The 20,910-nt window shown below is 36.0% G+C and overlaps 1 protein-coding gene across 1 annotated transcript in view; it reads right to left on the bottom strand.

Annotated features, from left to right (window-relative positions):
* Positions 1 to 585: 585 nt before the first annotated feature.
* Positions 586 to 20,910, bottom strand: part of ZPBP (zona pellucida binding protein) — a 29,613-nt gene continuing 9,288 nt past the window's right edge. The window contains 9 exon segments of the mRNA XM_074897476.1: positions 586 to 626; positions 629 to 676; positions 7,096 to 7,286; positions 8,934 to 8,989; positions 11,549 to 11,556; positions 12,382 to 12,600; positions 14,437 to 14,481; positions 14,484 to 14,546; positions 14,549 to 14,575. Of these exon segments, the coding sequence (XP_074753577.1) occupies positions 586 to 626; positions 629 to 676; positions 7,096 to 7,286; positions 8,934 to 8,989; positions 11,549 to 11,556; positions 12,382 to 12,600; positions 14,437 to 14,481; positions 14,484 to 14,546; positions 14,549 to 14,575 (698 nt within the window).

The following is a 20,910-nucleotide window of genomic DNA, read 5'->3' as shown; positions in this document are numbered from 1 at the left end:
TATACTGAACATGGTGTCTTTAAAGGTGGAACAGATGACTGACCCAAGTGGAGTTTTACATTCTTTGGGAAGAAGTTACCAACTGGTCAGTAGTGATAATATAATTCATCTAGAAAGAAAGTTTTTAGGATGTTTATGCATTTGAGACTGCACTGCAACATTCATGACCTTCAGTGATGGATATACACTTTTAACTGTTCACTATAATCCTCTTAATCAATGACTGAATGGACAGGTACATGAAAACTACAACATAGACTCCTTACACCAGTCTGTGTCGAGAGGAGCTGAGGTCTATCAGCAAAGGACTCAGTATGCAAACTACCTCTAATTTTGTATTCTTGTTATTTAAATGGTTAGTTGTCTCTATTGATATTAACCTAGCAGATATTCTAAAGACCTTAAAAATGAAGTTGTCCTATATGGTATGACCTAAAACACTTCATCAATATGCTGATGAATCATTATTTCTTAAAAACAAGTGTATTCTATTGATGTAACTAAAACAAACTGTATACACTTTAAAAACATTTATCCATATTACCATATTAAAATACCTAAGAGCTATTGAAAATACCTCAGCTCTTAGCACTTTGTTGCTCCATATATTGAACTACAGTTGCACGAAGACAGTAAATTCCATTGCTAGGATTGTATGTTCCTGGGTTTCATACAACTATGAACCAAAAAAACAAGGAAAAATGTGGAACTTAAGTGATATTTATATATATATATATATATATATATATGTTTAGAATGCATCTTTATCTGTTTGAAAAAAGATGAGATTTTCTTGCAGTATTCTGCTAGTTGATAATGGAAAAATGTATATATTTTATACATCATCTATTTATTAGAATGTATTTTTCTATTCATCACTTTTCACTCCATCTGCTTACCAGGGATATGTCCATCAATTACATTTTAGTATGGCCTATATCCAATAATGTTTTAAATAAACTACTATAGCTGCTTTTATAAGTAATACAAAATGAAACTGAAATCTAAGCTCTGATAATTATTAAGAAGTAGTGCAAAAATAGTACATCAAACCAGAAATCAGTGTATGATGCAGAACAAGTGTTCTGAATGAAACATTTTTTTCCTGTTGGATCATGTTATACCATTTGATGAAGTCTGTACAATCATCTGCAGAATGACTTCATCACAACAGACTAACTCAGCATTATATTCTTGGCAGAAAACAGCAGAATTTGAGCTAATTCGCTACGATTATCCTGAATCGTACTTCAATTTGGCAGTGGTAGCCTTTCTTTAGCATAGATCTTTAATTAGCAGCATCAGTATCCAGTATGCAGAGGTAATTAAGACCTTCCTTCCTTTTGCAGAGTCAGCGCTTACCTGGCTATTGGGTTTTGCCTGCCTTAATAATGACTTCTTAGTCACTATGCACAAATCTTCAGCAGGATTTTCTGGATTTGGTTTGGTTTATCTTCATTTGTTGAGGCTGGCAGGATTCACTTGATCCCCAGTGGCTCTTACTAACTGGCCTAGCATTTTTTGACACTGCTACTGACTGAGAGGAGTCCTCTGCAGATTATGCCAAAATCATGCCTTTTTTGTATATTAGTATAGACAGACCAAGATGGCTTTATGGGAAAGAGAGAGCTTTACAAATACATGTAACTAAAGGCGTTTTCCAACCTTTCTGTCTGGAAAACCAATCATTTTGTGTACCAGAGGAATAATTCTACTCTTTTTATTGACTACTATAGCCACACTTCTAGTAAATCATTCAGAATTTTCAGTTTATTTAATTGGAGCAAGGTAGGCTTCTCTTACAATGGGCTAAAAAGTTTGTTTCTCAGAAGCGTCATCTGTTTGCTACCTAGCAGAAAGCACAAAAAAGAGAAGCGAATCTGAAGTAGGGACCTGTAGCCTATTTAGCCAGCTGATGAAAAGTTTCTTTAGCAGATAAACTTGTTTCAGCTTTTTCACTAATGGAAAACTCCTACTGGTATACCTTCACTTTGAAAGTATAAACATCTTAGCAAAATTTTCTATCTTTACAGTGTATTTTATATAGTTGCCACTTCACACCTCACAAACTGAAATGCACACGACAATTAATTTGTTCTTGCACCCTATAAGCTATTATTTTGCACTCTCTTCTGATGTTTAGGACTATTTCAATATTCTCTTGAATAATGTATTTTTTTCAAGTTACTGTGTGTCAGTAATATAAATAATCACCATGTTGTGAGAGAAAGAACTGAAGAAAACCAAATTAGAACTGACTATTCAGTATCTAGTCTACTAAAAATAACACAGAAATCAAGCTCTGCAGAATAGTAATATGGGACAAAAAATATTTCATAAAGCTAGTACAGGGTATGATAGGAAATTGTCTCTCCACAGAAGCCATAAGAAACATACGACATTTTGTACTGTATTAATCTCACAGCTGCATCTGATTAAAAAAAAATATATATATAAGGCAGGAGAATTGTATTCAGAAATTTTGATGCTGTGAAAGTGACTCAGTTGTCTATGTTAAGTAAAATTTAATGCTGGATCATACCTCATGTAGCTGTTACCAAAATATTTAATTAACTTATCCTAGAATAATGTGCTTTATTTCACATAAAACAGCACTCCAAAAGCATAAAAACTTTTAAGATAAAATCATATGAATATATTTCTAAGATATTTGTACTCATCAATTCTGTTTATTCAAGACTGCTTTACAGAGGCAGAAGACAAAATGGAATTATTAATCAGCAGTAACTCCATGTCTTTAAGTCTTTGCCTTGTAGTAAAGGGTTCTGCCTGAGGCTTATCTTTACCTGATGAACAAAATTTTGATATGTTTTACCAGCAGTGTTTTCTGCCAGAAAGATTTCTCTAAAGATAGATACATCACAGAGTGACTAATCAGGTTAACGTGTTTAATTGACTAATTCAGAAAGAGATTTAGACCAGAAAATGGGAGTAGGTGAGACAATAGCTCAGTATTTAATGCCATTTTCATATAAAAGCAGATGGGAAAAACCAAATGAGGATATACTATGATATGAAAGACCATGAGACTGAAGCATGGGGAAGAAAATGATTGCACGTTTTAATACAGGAGATTTAGATTGGTAGATGATGCAGTAAGTGAAAGAGTTATGCTTAGTGCACAAATTGTGTAATGACAGTGTGAAATAAATGATGCATTGTTCACAGAGCACTGCACAACAGCATGGAGGAGCTGCTAGAACATGACATGAAACTAGATAAGAGAGGAAACAGAACGGGTGTAACTGAACATGCAGATATTTTGCTGTATGACAAGAAAATAGAGTGGGTTTTTTAATGAAACATGCAGAGGATATGCATAAGTTTGTTTATTTCTCCATGTTCTTGGGCCTGCTCCATAACCTCTTCCATTCTATCATATCCTTACCAAGACCTGGAGACTAGAAGCAGTCACACTATTCAACGTTCAATGTACTTAGATTAGAAAGTCTGAGTAACATCTGTTTCCATGTTCCTAAATAGAACTGGCCCATGAAAGGGTCATGCAGATGATAATGGGAGGTTTGCAATGTATCTGTGGTGATACCCTATGACTGGTACTAACCTGTGACTGGTAAGAAATGTATTAGAAATTTTTCAGAAAAGGAAAAAAGAATCCAAGAAACCACAGAACAGCTGATCAGACTTCTATACTATGTAAAGAATTCATGAATGAATGCTGAAACACGTGCAGGTAAGCGGAAAGTAATACGATTCGATGTTGTCTTCCAATGACGATAAACACATAATTAATTTGAAAGCACCTGATACGGCAGCACATAAAAGTGTAATAAGCTACAGAAGACTATGATTAGAGTGAAATTTAAAACCAAATATTGAATGATGCTTAAAAGGGAAATAAGAGTTGGAGAGAAATTGCTAAAGGGATTACTCAGGATCTTGCTCTTAGACAGACTTTACTAAATATTTCCACTAACAAGATTATCGCAAGAAGTCCCAATGAACTATGCTGTCAACAAAACTGAGAGAAGCTGTGAATAAGGACAAGATTTAAATAGAGAAGAAATAAAAGAATGCAAAAGGCCTGTATATATTTGATGAAGGAGGACTATGAGCACAATCAGTCACAGTGAAAAGGGGAAGTGTGGTACTGTTAAATCATTTGAGAGAGGTTCTTAGGACCAAAAGAAAAGCACTAATGATGTAAAAGGCACTGGTAAGAGCTCATCTGAAATAGCATGTTAATAGTCACCCCTGTGCAATAATATTAAACTCAAAATAGGGCATCTGAGATACAGGTTTATTGAACGCAAACTCTTACAAAAGCAGATATAAAGTAGTTGACTTGTTCTGATTATAAAATAGGAGACAAAATCTACTTAAGCTAAAGGGCATTCTCCCAGGCAGGGCAAATGAGTATGAAGTTTCCATGAATTAAATACAAAACAAGAGTAGCCAAAGAGACCAGAACTCCCAAATAATTCTAAAATGGACCTTAAAACTGTTTTAACTGGACTACAGGACCCGGTTCCTGCAACTACAAAGGAAACTATCGGATAACCCAGAAAGTTGAACTCTGCTGTATTTCCATGGAAATGTGTTATCAAAATGTTCTATGAGTAAGTGCATATTTTGGTAAAAGCTCCCTCACTAACAAAGATACAGGGAAAATAATTCATTTTCTATTTAAGTAACAGATCTAGGGATTTTAGAAAATCAAAACTAATATTCACATGTTAGCATTGGTGTCCTGAGAACTACTGCATGAAGCTTGAGGCACTGAAAACAAACATAGAGAACTTATAGTGGACAGTAATCAAGGTCTATCAAATATGGCCAAAAAGACTGAACTTGAGGTGGTTTAATTCAGTGAAGACAATATCAGAAAAATGACATGGTCAGATTCTTCTAAAATATGCAAAAGCTATTTCAAAGAGAAAGTTAATGGAATCATTTCTAGATTTAGGAATCTTGTTCTGAGACAGATCAAGAAGTAACAGGTATAAATTACATCAAGGGCAATAACAAATATCTTAGAAAAAAGCTTTCCAATGGTGAGGATGTGCAGTACTTAGTCATACTTCCTTGGGACTCTATATAGTCTTCTGAGGTTTTAAAGATTATGCGGGATACATCTGTAGGAATAATTGAAGCTCATATCTTGCCTTGAGGTAGAATGGTAAGCAGAGGACCCTTTCAGTTTTACTGCCTGCGATACAGTGTTTCAGATTCTGGGAAAGGAAATTACTAATTTTACCAAGAGGTCAACTAAGGAAGAGAGTGTATGCTTGAGTATGCTGACAGAATGACATCCTCAACTATGGGAAGTAGTAATCAGTCAAGTTTCAGGACTGACTGTTTCAGATTCTTGGGTAGCTCAGGTATGAAAGTTTGCCCCTGTATCTGCCTGCCCAAGAGGTGTCTGTTACGACCCCAGCTGAACAGGGATCAGCTTCTTGGGTTGACACTGGTGTAGGGCTATGTAGTGTTTCTGTCCAGTGCAGGTGGTAAAGCTGGCATGGCAGCTAAGAAAACAGGGGGGTTTTTTCCTACTTATGTTAAACAGCGACCAGAGCTAAGATGAAAGTTGTGTTCTGAAGAAAAAAGATACACAAATTAGTTTAGAATGGAGTAAGATATTCTGGGAGAAAGCCCAAAACAAAACTGCAGTTCATACAAACCAGATCATCCTAATGAAGACATGCTTGTCGAAACTTGATTTTCATGTGCCTGTCCTTGAAATCATGTGCAACAATATTCTGTATTACATTAAATTTAATAAATCTGATATTTTTATATATCCCTTCCAGATTCTTGTCACTCTTTGCTGGAAGACATGGACCAAAAATTTTAAGTTCCTTCTGATGAAGACAACAAATCAGAAAAAATTATCACATACGGAACCATTTTGCATGTCCTGCAATTTTAGAGTTGTCTCTATTTTCTTCCACATTCTTATTATTTCTTTTCAAAGTGTATTCCATTCTGTAAACTGTTATTCAGTATGTAATCCAGTGTTTCACCATTTCTAGGTCTGTAGAGAATCATCTGTCAAAAGCTTGACTACAGATTTACTCTCTCTGCGTCTTTCTTCCATTGTTCCCTTGAGACTTCAGGCTCAGTATTTGGGAATCATATGAATAACCTCTTCTTGGATGAACTGCAATCTGAAGTCACTCTTTAAAACACCAATACATTCCTTAGCATCTAAGGAGGGTAACATAGAATCGTAGAATCATAGACTGGTTTGGGTTGGAAGGGACCTTAAAGATCATCTAGTTCCAACCCCCCTGCCATGGGCAGGGACACCTTCCACTGGATCAGGTTGCTCAAAGCCCCGTCCAACCTGGCCTTGAACACTGCCAGGGAGGGGGCAGCCACAACCTCTCTGGGCAACCTGTTCAGTGTCTCACCACCCTCTCAGTAAAGAATTTCTTCCTCTTAACTAATCTAAATCTACCCTCTTTCAGTTTAAAACCATTATCCCTCGTCCTATCACTACACTCCCTGATAGTGTATCACTCATTTTAATATGAGGATTGACAAAAATAAAATTACCAAAATTCACTCCTCCCCTTTCCTTATTCTTCCAAATGAATCACAGTTACAAATCTAACTTTATTTTGCAAAGCTATACAGAGTGACTACTTTATCTATTATTCTTACTTTACTCAGATCTGGAATGTAGAATTTAAGTTTGTAATTAGATTAAAGCATTGCATTATTATGCCCCCTTTTATAAACTTAAGACCAAAAATAATTGTCTTGTTTGTCCCACCATAAAACAGCACTTGAAACACACCTTGTCAGATTACAGATTTTCTGTGCTAATTCAAAAAAACCCTACTGCTATCTAGAGGACTGATCTGATTGATTTTAATTTAAATCAGTCCACAGAAATTGTGAGTCTGGCTTAAAATCTAAAACAGGGTCTTACAAAAGTTCTAGCAAAGTACTAACCTGATCTAGTACTGGTTACCTTGACAGACTTGACAGGATCACAGCCCAAAACAGTATGGCATAATTTTATAAAGTAGCAAAGTACTGAGTTTAATGAGAGAAAAAACCACTGTAACAGTACTTAATACTTTGTATGATAAATGAATTTGTCACCACAACACTCTGGACAGTCTGGGTGGACTCAAGCATTCATTCCATGCCCGGGAGAGCATACCCAGTACATTTGCAGAGTGCCTTCAGTGTAGTATATTTGAGGCAATGGTTCAGAACTTTCCCTTCCCTTCCGTTTTAAGCAGTAAGTTCCACTTATTGCTTGAAAAAATCTCTCTGTAAGATGTTTTGCCAAAATTGAAACAAATATTTTTTCAGAATCTTTGATGGAAAGAGGTCAGAATACAAGAAAAGATAAAAGAATGTGAGTATGAGTTAGGATAAGATTTAAAGGATGTACCAATAAATCTTTTGATTGTAGCTGAATGGAAACAAGGGGAGAGCCTGTTATTCTTGAATATGTTGGTTTTAACGTAGATAAACCCTGAGCAATTAATGCAATGTCTTTGAAAGTGTTCAGGATTATAAAAATAGGACTCTTAAAAGTTAATTCATGGTAATTTTACCTACATTAGGCATCTGTAGCTCAGCATCAATAGACTTGCAGCCTCCCCATCTAGACAGGTACTATTTATTTAGGTCCACTTATATTTGAGACATACTTTCCATCCTTATTATCTATTTCTGTTCAATAAAAAGAATATGGCAAAGGTTTCCTGAAGCCAGGTTAAATAGGTGGATTATCATTATTCTTATTATTATATCAATTAAATATAAGCAGAGAATACTAATTTCCTTACTCAAAAATATTTGCACAAATACAATCCTAGATAGGAAAGAATTTTCCTTTCAATCAGTGCAGAACCAGCAGCAAAGAACTGCAGAAATGTTGGGGTACAAAGGGAGCTCTGTTACATCTGATCTACTCCATCTCCCTAGCCAAAGGCAATGTTTACTTTTTTCAAATCCTTTATTTTCTCTGGAATTTTGGACCACTTTTTATGAAGTGTCTTCCACTGAAATATTAAATATTTTAAGTCACAGTAGTTAAAAGTGGGACTTCTAACTGGCTGAAATATATAAAATATATGACAAAAAGTAGACCCATTAGCAGTCTGACAAAGTCTAACAGTAAATAGTATCGATGCTTCATATCCAGAGAGTGCTTCATTTGTATACAGGGATTAATTATATATATAGAAAGCTAAGAAGAAAAGAAAAATACCCCAACACTTTAATAGGCTTGCATGGTTCAGTACACACACAAATTGACAAAACCAAATTTATTCATGCTCTCTTAATTTGATACTCTTGTCTGTACAAAGAAGATGAACTTTGATCACGAGCTTTCCCCACAAATTCAGGGGTTTTTTTAGTGGACAGGATGGAAGATGCTTAATGAGTACAATGTTATTTTAGACTCCCTCACCCCTCTGCTGGAATCCCAAAGCATGATTTGCATGCCCGTGATTTCATGGTATTCCTCCTGTACTTCCTTTCTCCTTTCTCCTTTAAGAACCTCTGAATTAACAGTTAACCTGCTAAGCAAGACTATGGCTTCTGTTTCCCTACTGTAAAAGCCAAACACCATCAAGCAGCTAAAATTCAGCCAGATCAATGATAAAATCACTGAAATAATGGAAAGGCACTCCCATTGCAAAATAGCATGTTTGATATTTATAAGATAGCACATGTTTAAAATTTCCTGATTTTTCTTGCCACTTTTCATACTTTCTAATTACAGACTGATAGTGTGATCTGCCTTATCCATAATGGCAATAAAATATTAGTAATTTTAACTGATACAAATTTTATTTCCACTAAAACTTTTACATTCATTTATTAATTTACTAAACAAAGCATGTTTCATTTTTTATGTTATTATACTTTATTGTGAGAGTAGCTTATTATGTCAGTTGCCTTTTAATTCTAACTGTACCTTGTTTAGTCTATGAGATGCATCACAAGTGCTTTGCTGACAGTCTGTTGTGTCTATCTAAGGAAGCAAATCTAACAAAACTTAGTTCGTCAATGAGATTGACTTTTTTTTTTATTTACTGGTTTAAGATTCTAGTCAGTTCTGATGTAAGTATTTAGGACTTTTACCAAATTTCCTGCAAAGTTTTAAAGAAATCATAGGGCTTGTCCTCTTATAGATATTGCATGTCTATTTCTAATTTTCAGTAGACTTAAATATTTCACGGGAACTGTAATTTATTTGTAAATTCTAATAGCAAGGAAGTGTATAATTCTGGACTCTTCCCAGATTTATAAATACCTGAATCCTTTCAAAACAAATAAGCTACTCCCTCTCCGATTACCTGTCTGCCATTGTGGTTTTACGAAGACTCAGGTTTTAAAACAGTCATCCAGAAACCCTAATAGTTCTAGCTTTTGATTGTTTCTGCAGTGGACTCATTTTCTCTCACAATAAATCAATCAATCAATCAATCAATCATTATCAATCAATCAGGGCACTGTCTAGTTCTTTTAAAGATTTTCCCTGCTCCCACCCCTTGCACAAACACATCAGTTTCTGAGCGTCACCCACTCAACCCTTTACGTCTTGTAGGAATGCCTGTGACACACAGAACTGAAGGAAGACTTCCAAGTATGTACTGAAGAAAAAGCATAGTTACATTTTAGTAATCCATTTGCATGGGTCCACATTCCTCATCAACTGACTAGTACTAACATGTTATGGTGAAAGCTTGGGAAATAGTTAACAAAGCTGCTGGACTGCTCTCCAGAACTGACATTAGAGTAAGGTGCCATATTAATAATAAAATTATCTCTTAACATGTGAAATTAATTTGTTATAAGCTTTACCTACCTCTGTCATGGAAGTAATTCTGAAACACCAACTGCTACTTAGAAAATAAAAATTACTTTCTAAGACTTCAAGCTACTTAAGAACATGTAGTTTACCAGTGGGTTGTATCAAAGCTTACATCCACCTAAATCTCTAACTGGAGAATTTCTCCTTCTAGTGCTCAAATATTCTGTAAAACCTACATATTGGCTAAATCTCATTTATGTAGTCTCAGTAACCTTAAAATGAACCTTAACTAACTACACTATCAGTAAAGAGACTCTTCAGATATGTCAGTGCTATCCACTTGTCATGGTTTTACCACAGCCAGCAACTAAGCACCGCACAGCCACTTGCTCACTCCTTACCCCTCCCAGTGGGATGGGAAGGAGAATTGAAAAAAAGTAAAACTCATGGGTTGAGATAAGAACAATCTAATAACTAAAATAAAATATTTTTTTAAAAAAGTAATAAAAAGGAATATCATTTTTAAAAAGAGAGAAATAAAACCCAAGAAAAGACAAGTGATACAGAGTGCAGTAGCTCACCACCCACTGACTGATGCCCAAGCAGCGATAAGCCCCGCCCCACCCAGTTCCCCCCAGTTTATACACTGAGCATGTCATCCTGTGACATGGAACATCCCTTTGGCTAATCCTTTATTTAGGATAAGCACTACTTAGCAACAACTAAAACATCGGTGTGTTTTCAATGTTATTCTCACACTAAATCCAAAACACAGCACTGTACCAGCTACTCAGAAGAAAATTAACTCTATCCCAGCTGAAACCAGGGCACCACTACAAATAAAGTTTTCAGAGAAACAAAACTGACTAATAGTTTCATTGTTTTTATATGCAATGATATTTAATTTTCAAGAAAATTAAAACTGGAAAGTGGAAAATGAAGCAAATTGAAACACTTTGTTCAGAAAGGGATTTTTTCAAATTGCATGTCTTGCTACACAGTGACTAAGCTAATACAACATATGAAAACAATAGCTTTTTTAGAACTGAAATAATTAGATGCAGTAAGTTCAAGAAAATATTGCAGATGTTCTTATATACATTCAGCTCAACAATTATAAATGGCATCTCTTCAGATTTTAGGTATCTCTTGATAACAAAGTACTTCAAGTGAACTGAATATTGGAAGGGAGAGCCACCCTGCAGGAAGACCTGGATAGGCTGGAAGAGTGGGCTAACAAGAACCTTATGAAGTGCAGCAAAGACAAATGTAAGGTCTTGCACCTGGGAAAGCATACTCCAGGAGTGCAGCACAGGCTGGGATCTCCCTGGCTGGGGAGCAGCTCTGCGGAAAGGGACCTGAGGGTCCTGTTGGACAGCAAGCTCAAGTGAACAGTGTGCTGCAGCGGCAAGAAAGCCAACAGGATGCTGGGCTGCATCAACAAGGGCATCACCAGCAGAGATAAAGAAGTCGTTATCCCGCTCTACTCAGTGCTTGTCAGGCCACACCTGGAATACTGTGTTCAGTTTTGGTCCCTTCTATACAAAAACGATGTGGACAGGCTGGAGAGCATTCAGAGAAGGGCCACAAAGATGATCAAGGCACTGGGAAGCCTGACAGGTGAGGCAAGGCTGAGAGAACTGGGTTTGCTCAGCCTTGAGAAAAGAAGGCTTAGGGGAGACCTTACCACCGTGTTCTGGTATTTAAAGGGTGGCTACAAGAAGATGGAGACCCTTTTTACAAGGAGTCACGTGGAAAAGGAGAGAAGTAATGGGCACATGTTACTCCTGGGGAGATTCCGACTGGACGTAAGAGGAAAAACTTTCACAATGAGAACAATTAGCCTTTGGAATAATCTCCCCAGGGAAGTGGTGGATTCCCCAACAATGGACCCTTTCAAGATTTGGCTGGACAGGGTGCTGGGCCATCTTGTCTAGACTGTGATTTTGCCCAGAAAGGTTGGACCAGATGATCCTTAAGGTCCTTTCCAACCTGGTATTCTGTGATTCGATGATTTTTGTCAACTGAGTTTTACCCAGGTCTCCTTTAGTCTCCTTTTGTTTTAATGAAATGGAAAATTATGAAAATTATGAAATTATTTTATTGTTGCCACTTAAAGAAGGAAAAGTACTGAGGTTCATCTCTTTTAACTTTCGTTCTTGAAAATTAGACACCCAGCCTTAGTCTGTCATTTGGAAGCTATTTATAAAGACCAAGGCACATCCATGGAGTGATTTATACACCTGTTGTATAAATGATGAAGGTCATCTAGAGAGTTAAAGAATGCACTGTATCACTTTCCTTCCTATGTTAGTGTGCAACAAGGGACATGGTAATGTTTTATAATACAAAATTAAAAACACATTGATCTACCCATAGCTATAAAATGTTCTAATGCTCTTCTGAAATAATATAAAATATGCACTTTTGAGTAGATTAACTATCTTTTTGCTATTGGCATGAATTTCACATGCAATACTTAGAAGCATTTTCACAATCAAGAAACTTTATTATTAGACACTTACAGTACTTTCTGTATATAAGCAGTAAATACATTCCATTAACTATAAAAATTCTAATCATTCTTTAAAAACAAGGCAGAGTTTTACCTGCAAATATAAAAAAGATTTCATTCTGTAGACCTCCTCTCTGCATTTTTACATGATGGCATTCTGACTTAATTAATGCAAACTCACAAGAAAGTTCAGCAACAAATTCGCTTAGTATCTGAAGCAATGCCTTCTCAAAAGAAGTGTTACGAGAACTGTTGCACGAGGCTGTGTGATACCAAGCTGTGAACTCATAGTAATTTTCAGGATCAGAGTAAGCTGCAGGAAAATATGTGCAAGATGATGAGGAACACAGATGAGGTAAAAAGAAGAGAAGTAATTTGTGGATTCGGGGGGAAAAAAAAAAAAAAAAAAAAAAAAGCCAATTTAAATCCTTAATTTATAAACAAAACCTATTTTGCACGCCCAGAGAATTTTTAATGATAAAATAGTGTATGCTGGGTCAACTGTAAACACTTAAGAGATTTTTACAAGCCAACATTCTTATTTATATCCGCAGGTAAGTATTATTCTTTATTACTGTCATTTTAAAATTTTTAAACCCAAAGGTGATTACAGTAAACAGATCAGGAATATGAATGCTAAGGTTAAGAAGCATACAAAATACCCTTTAGTATGTGGCACAATATTTCATCTCACACATTATGGGCAGTTATAGTATGTTACATATTTTTTAGTCAACTATCACAGAAGTATTTTAAAGGGCTTAAAATCTGAATCCTCTTCCCCAGAGATCAACAGAAGATGAACTAAGATGAGCAGGAACTCCTTCTCTGTGAGCAGAAGTAACCAAAAGAGCTTCCATATAGGTATGAAATTTACTTTTATGGATGCGTCAGCTACTTCACCTTTACTGCAAAGCTAAATGCACACCTGGACGTCTTTTACAAATAAGCCATAAAAAGCGTGTTTCTAGTTATTTCATGATAACCACTCTACTTACTCAAAGTTGAAGATCAACAGAGCACAATGTTAAATAGAAAATAGGAGCAAAAAATGAAGAACAGGGGTGATAATGTGGGTATAATCACAGAAATGAGAAGGGGGCAGTGGGGAAGAAAGAACAAAAGAAGAGAAACAAAACTAGCTGGAAGAAGTAGAACATCCAGAATACGGTGCCCAGTTAAGACAGCTCATAAGATCCTCCACCTTGCTTTTGCCTCCCTCATTTCCTTTCCTTTGGATATGTGTCTGAAACTTGAATTTTCTATGCTGACATTCAGAATGATCCTTATTGAAGAATGTAAGCCTGCATTACTGAAAACTGTAACCTTTTCCACCAAAACTGTTTCAACTAAACTTCTTCCTTTCCACTTCTGTCAAGCAAGCTAGCTGCTAAAGGCATGGTTATTCTGTATAAAGGCTACTGTGCCAAAGTGAAACTAATTTACATCAGAGGTTAATTTAGGTTATTGTGCTCTACCATGTTTTTAAATGAGCACTGGTACGCATTTTAAATTCAAGATCAGATATAGTTCCTATTGAAGGCAACAGGAGCTCTTGCCTTCTTCTCCACAAGAATAAAATATCCTTTAAAGAAGAAAAGGAGAGCTAGTAATGAATAAATGATGTTGCCTTTACGATCTTTCACTTTATCAAAGCCTTTTTACCTGCTGACAGAAGGAAATGTAATCAGAACAGGAAAGAATAAGCTACAAATATTACACTGTTAAATGATATGTACTTTAAAAATATGATCAGGTCATAATTGAGGCATTAACATGTGAAATAAATCCATATGGCTATGCTAATCTCATAAAGAATAATTCCATTTAAAATTATGGTATCTTAATGTTATTAAGGATTACTGCCTATTCGTTACATTTCATTATGTTTTATGTTTCTTTTTTAAGACAAACCGTATTGATAAGTTTCTCAGGCAGACACCGAGCTTCATTTAAGGCTCTGTAAATGACTTTAAATGAACTGCCTGGTAGTAACTAATATTAAAAACAATTTCCCAGAGGAACAGAATGTCTTTATCTCTGCAAATTAAATTCTAAATAAGCCTACTTACTTAAAAACAGCAACACATATTTTAAAAAGTAAAACTTTTTCAAGGCAACAACACACTTACCTGGACTGATAATTTACCATAAATATATTTTATTATGAGTTTTTTATCAGGTTGCATTGCTTTAGATTATAAACAATGGAACAAGTGTAAACTCCACCCAGGTTGAAGTGTCTCAGTGTTAAAGTTCTGTTGGTGATATTTGCACACTGCTGTTTTCTAGTAAACACAATAATTAAATAAATTTAGTTGTCATCATGAGAAAATGCAGAAAATAAGGATCCAAATGGTTATTTACTGTTAAGCTGTGCACAAAATAATAATATTTTGGATTCTGCTGAAGGCACAGGACGCAGAAACTGAAGCTGATTGGGTGTCTCAGTTCAGCATTCTACAAATATGCCTTATTGCTGCTGTTTTTTTAAGTACTGGTTGACAAAGCAGCCCTAGAAACCTGACTTTATTTGATCTCAGGCATCTATTGTCCTCTCCAATAACCACTTCCAAGAGAAAAAAAAAAAAAAAAAAAAGGAGAAAAAAAAGGGACAAAGTGGACAAACATCTTTTTATACCTCTATATAGTCAAACTGACTACTAAGCTTTCAGTCTTCGGGAATTGCCTCATGAATTAGGTGCTGGTGGTGTTTAACATGCAGTAAACTTCAAAGTAGGCAAGACAGGAAGTTCAAGTTAAGCAAGTACTGTATAACAGACCTTCCAAAAAATTCTATGTATATGCCAAAATGAGAATCATGTATGTTTAAGATTGTAAAATAATCCTTCTGTATGGAAAGATATACATTATTATAGTGGCCAAACTCAACACAACTCCTTAGTTCAAGGCAAACAGGAAGTATGATCCTACTTCAAAAGATAAATCATGAGCATGGCTCTTCAACTAGGTTTTTAAAGGAAAGAACCGCTTAAGGTCAAATCTGGGCACTGATAATGAGCCATACAGTTGTCCCAAGCAGCCCGCCTGTGGGTTACAAGATGACAGCTGATGAGTTGTTTCTTGACTTGAAAGGTCCTCAGGCAGTAACAATATAGATAACGGGTTTCTCAAACAGTAGCATGCAAGCCCATCTTGCTGTCAAAGAAAACCTTGGGAATCACTAGATCAGAATCAACTGTAGTAGATTTCAAGGTAAAATACTCTTTTTCATAAAATATTTTGAGAATGATTTTTTGTTTCCATTTTCAGATGTCAGACAAAATTCTTTTTAACATCCTAAATAATTTAGACCTTTTATGTAGAAGATGGAAGCTTAGACAATTAGTGTTGTGCAAAAGCAGCGTATTTTTAGACTGAAAAAATCAATGCTAAAGACATGAGATCTATACTACATACATTTTAGGGCTTTTACTTCAGACCAGTCCTAATCTGATTTTACAGACTGAGCATGATTATTTCTCAAAGCAAACCTTTCTCATTAGCTTTATCCAAAATGAATCCAGTTTGTTCACTCAAAGACCAGACCACGATTCAAACAAAATGTGCTAAGTGGGTACAATCAAGCAATTCACTTCAAAGCCACACTCCTATTCAAACATGTTACTGTAGATGCATGCTGATCTTCCTGGTATGTGATTTTAAGAAAGATACTGAGAAAAAGATAGCCTGATTGAAGTGCATCTGTTTACATACTTGGCAGGATGGTGTAGGACAACTTTGTTCCTCAAGAAATCATTTAGGCTTTTAATTAACTTAATTTTATCATATATATCACTGTGTTTAAAAAAAAAAAAAAAAAGTGCTAGTAAAAGATTACTACTAGAAAGACTGAAAGTGCAAGTTCTTTGACAAGAATGATTTGGGATCCCATATAAGCCTAGGCTCTCAGATTAATGCCACACTGTCTTTCATTTTTTGGAAGATTGAGAGGTTTTTAATCTGATGATGAACTACTCTGGATGTTAAGTCTAGCATAGTCCAAATAACTAGGATGTTATTTGCTACTGTATGCTGCAACAGCTATCAGATTCATAAGATCAGAAAAACAGCATAGAGTTAAGAACTATTATAGTTCTGATCTTTGGTGTACGCAACTGCCCTGTGTGGGCCAAAAGCAACAAAACCATTAGTTGACTGGATAGCTGGACCACCTTTGAGCTATATCACAGACAGCTTTGCTATAGTTATAAAATGCATTACTGAACTGCAAAGATGACAAGAAGTCTGTAAAAGACAAAGCTTGGAAATCCAGTGAAGAGATCTGGTCACAAGTATTTTTTGAAAGTACATCAGCAGATCTGGGAAAGTAAAGTGTTCTTCTGATGGACTGAGACACTGACTTTATTCAAGGTAGGATAAAATTGTATAATAATAAATGCTTCATATACCAGAAAAGAACAGAATTTTTACATAGTAACCATTAATTCTATTATTGTTATGACTGTGTGTAAAGAATCTTCTTTTGGATCATGAAATCAAGAGCCTGTCACATTGGGTTTTTTTCCCCTAGTGTTATAAAAGAAACCACACTTAAAATGCCTTGCTCCACAGGATTATGTGGATGAATACTGCCTAATCACATGAGTTTAGGTTCAGTAAACAGACTGTTATCTTGAAAACAAAATTTTTAAAGTGATAAAGCTATCCACCCTTTTCCTAAATCTAATCTTTTTTTTCCATGTTATTCCTCTCCAGCAAGTTCACTCAGACAGGTGAGCAGGATTTCACATCACAAAATGTGATGTGAATTACATTATATGACTTAATATGCCTCTATTACACAGAAGGCATTCTCACAGAATCACAGAATCATCTAGGTTGGAAAAGACCTTGAAGATCATCTAGTCCAACCATTAACCTAACACTGACCCTTCTCAACTACACCATATCCCTCAGCGTTATGTCGACTCTAAACACCTCCAGGGATGGGGACTCCACCACCTCCCTGGGTAGCTCATTCCAACACCCAACAACCCCTTCTGTAAAGAAATGCTTCCTAATATCTACTCTAAACCTTCCCTGGCACAATTTGAGGCCATTCCCTCTTGTCCTATTGCCTATTACTTGGTTAAAGAGGCTCATCCCCAGCTCTCTGCACCCTCCTTTCAGGTAGCTGTAGAGGGCGATGAGGTCTCCCCTCAGCCTCCTCTTCTCCAGACTAAACACCCCCAGTTCCCTCAGCCGCTCCTCGTACGACCTGTGCTCCAGACCCTGCACCAGCTTCGTTGCCCTTCTCTGGACACGCTCGAGTCATTCAATGTCCTTTTTGTAGTGAGGGGCCCAAAACTGAACACAGGAATCGAGGTGCGGCCTCACCAGTGCCGAGTACAGGGGTAAGATCACTTCCCTGTAAGTTTTTGTCCCTACATGCATGATGGGCAAAAAGTAATGTGATCAAGTTCAGAGGTTCCCTGGAATCAGTGAAAACTGGCATGATTTAAAACAGAATAGAAGAGGGTTTTTAATTTATGCTAAGAGAGGAAGCTAGACCATTTTCCAGGATCCTCAGGAATTAGAAAGATGCCAAACAGAGCTATTCCTGTGAGAATATTTACAGAGACTAAATCCCTTAATTTTCTATACACTTGTATAATTATATTTAAAACTAAGTGTTCCTATATTTCAGTTTCTCTGTTTACTAAAGCCAACAGATTGATTCTCCTTCCATTTCTTTCAGTGCAAAAAATAGAGTTACTCCCCATCCTCCCACCTCATCTCTTATTCAGACCAGTTCTATAGCAGAGCATATTCTGTATTTTGAAATATTATATTAAGAACAAAATTAAATGACAGCAGAGTCAGACCAATGGGCTTTTCAGAAACAGGTTTTTCAGAGATTTAAAAACAGCTGTCAATCCAGATCATAAATTCTCATCTTCAGATTAAACTACTGAGCATGTTCAAATTTAAATACACAATATCTAAAGATGTCCAACAGGTAAATTCAGTAAATAATTACGCATGTACAGAAGCAAAAGCTAACACGGTATATAATAAACTTGAGTTCACCTGAAAATGTTTTTAGGAATGAAACATACTGTTCTGCAGTACAGACATGACTCTGACAGTCCCTCAGGAAACATGTATAAATCATGTATCAGTTATAAGGATAGCAGGAGTATACAGATATCTACTAAAAGCAGCTCATATTTCTTCTGATTCTCTTTCCTTCCCTCTTCAAAGAACCGTTTGATATACCAATAGTAGCTTTTAGAATATCTGGGGTTTAGCTTGTAGCTGAGAGGTTGAGTGCAGGTATTTAGTGTTGCTTTGTTTTATAGAACTATAGTGCACACTTTTTTCAGTCCTATGAAAGGACAGTTACAATCTTCACACTCAACACAAATATTCCTTCTATGCATATGTTAGGTGGCAGTGTGTGTGAAAAGCAGTAACTTTCCTGTACGTCCAGATTCCTAGGTTCATTTTCACCAAATTAGAACAGGCCTATTCTAATGTTTTCATCTGGCAATAAAGATTTAAATGTTTACTCTTTTCTCTTCTATTTAGCTGTTCAGAACACCACCAAAAATGCTGTGTTATGCAGTAAAATTTTAAGATCTAGAATATAAGAAGCAATTATTTTGAAGTTTTTTTCCTCCACTTAAAAATACATTTTGAAAACCCCTTTTTCCCAACCAGCCCAACAGCTGTTTAAAAACTTCAAAGTATAATTTCCAGATCTTAGTACAGAAGAGTCACTATGCTAAGTGAAGAAAAATGACTTGCTAATTTTGAAGCTGTAATGATTTTAAATTACATTTTGTGCAGTATTTAATTTTTCATTACTCTTTCAACTGCACATGAGTGGAACTATCTGTGAACAAAACCGCTTGTTCAAGAAACAGAACTGTTTTTTAATGGCTACAGAAAGAAGTGTTTATTGATCTTTGTGAGCTTTTACTGTAGTCATGATGTATAACGTATATAGCCAGACAGACTTTAGGGGCACAAGCCACCTTCATAGTGTGTGTGTCAAGGGCTGGAGTGCCCGAAAGAGAATCTGATTTTTCCATGACAGACAGTACAATGAGAGGTAGGCTCTCTTCCTACAAATTTTATGCTTGAATACTTGCATTTATTTTGAAGTGTCCCAAGAAGCAGTATATTGTTAGTCCTTCCTAAAACTTGATTCACAGTTCTACATTTCCACTGAAATTATTTTCTTTCTTACAACCACACTGAAAGAGTATGAAATAATACATCAAGCAACGTTTACGAATCCTAATTTCCCACTGTTACAGAGTTTTGCTAGGACAGATATTGGAGACTAACTAGTCACACCAAAATTCAGATAACTTTTACCACTCAGAGAGGATTACACCCATTCTAAAAGGAGGCCAAGTGATCAATTTCTTTTACATAGCAAACATTTCATGAGCTAGAAACTTTATAGCTTTTTGTTTGGTTATACTTTCTTTGAGTAAAAAAAAAAAAAAGGGGGGGGGGGGACACAACAGCCCTAGAAGACCAAGAAGTATCTTTGTTGTATTTATCCAAAATTGTGGTGGCTGAAGCTGAAGTCCTCTCATTACCACTTTTAAAAAAATTTTTTCCTAAACCTCTCTCATCCCTATAGAAAGTTATGTCAGGAAAGCACAAGTTTTCTTCTCTTACTGAAATGTTTTTTGCCCCACTGCTGATGATTTGGGTACACTGAAGTTGCCACAGAGCCAAGAACCCCTACCACCATAGCTTTTTTTGCTAGTGAACCAAGGTTGCATAACAACTTGGGATACTACTGAAGCAACCTGCCTGAAGAGCTTTAAACTTGTCAACTGGAAGAAGTCTTGACATCTCCATGGTTTTCTGTTCTACACTGTTGAAACTGGAGTTTGAGTAAACATAAGACAGAAGAGCAAAAGGGGCAATTTTTGTTAATTGTGAATCAGGAGGTTGTCTTCTGTATGATCAGATTAAGCTCAGTACTTAAACACATGACAATACACCTGATACTGTGTCTGTCATGCATCGCAGACTGGGCATCAAAATACACCAGTTACAATGCAGGACACTCAGCTAACCAGAATATATCCATCCCAAGGGAGATTAGCAGTTTTGAGTAAAACAACACAGCCCACAGGCTTAAGTACAAGCAAAACCACCAATACCGGTGGAGGCAAAAAATGCTAAAAATTCTCAGGGCCAAGTCTGTTGTCAGATTCAGAGCAAAAACACAAGGTAGTGTTAGATATCATGTAAATGTGAAATGCTCTGCTATGAAGGTTGGCACGTAGAGGATTAAGAATGAAAAATCACCATGGTGTAAATGGTATTTCAGATTGTGCAACACAAAAATACGAGTCCAAGGACAGAGTTCTGATAGACACTAGTATAGACTAAGAGAGCAAATAGGATTTGGAAACACTACCATTGTAAAAAAAAGAATGGTTCATAACCCAAAGTGTAAACTAAAATAAGAAATTAAACAGTTTTATAAATTCATCACAATGCTTATTGCTCTTTTTAAAAATGAAATTACACTAAAGGTGAAATGAGACCTACATGGAAGGAAACAAAAAACAGAACTTGAGTTTCCTGCTCAGACTTGGAAACATACTGCTGATGGGCCAGTCATGATCTTTAAGCGAAATGAGAA

Source organism: Athene noctua, chromosome 2, assembly GCF_965140245.1.
Source record: "Athene noctua chromosome 2, bAthNoc1.hap1.1, whole genome shotgun sequence".
NCBI classification, from domain to species: Eukaryota; Metazoa; Chordata; class Aves; order Strigiformes; family Strigidae; genus Athene; species Athene noctua.
This window is presented reverse-complemented; position numbering and strand designations above follow the sequence as displayed.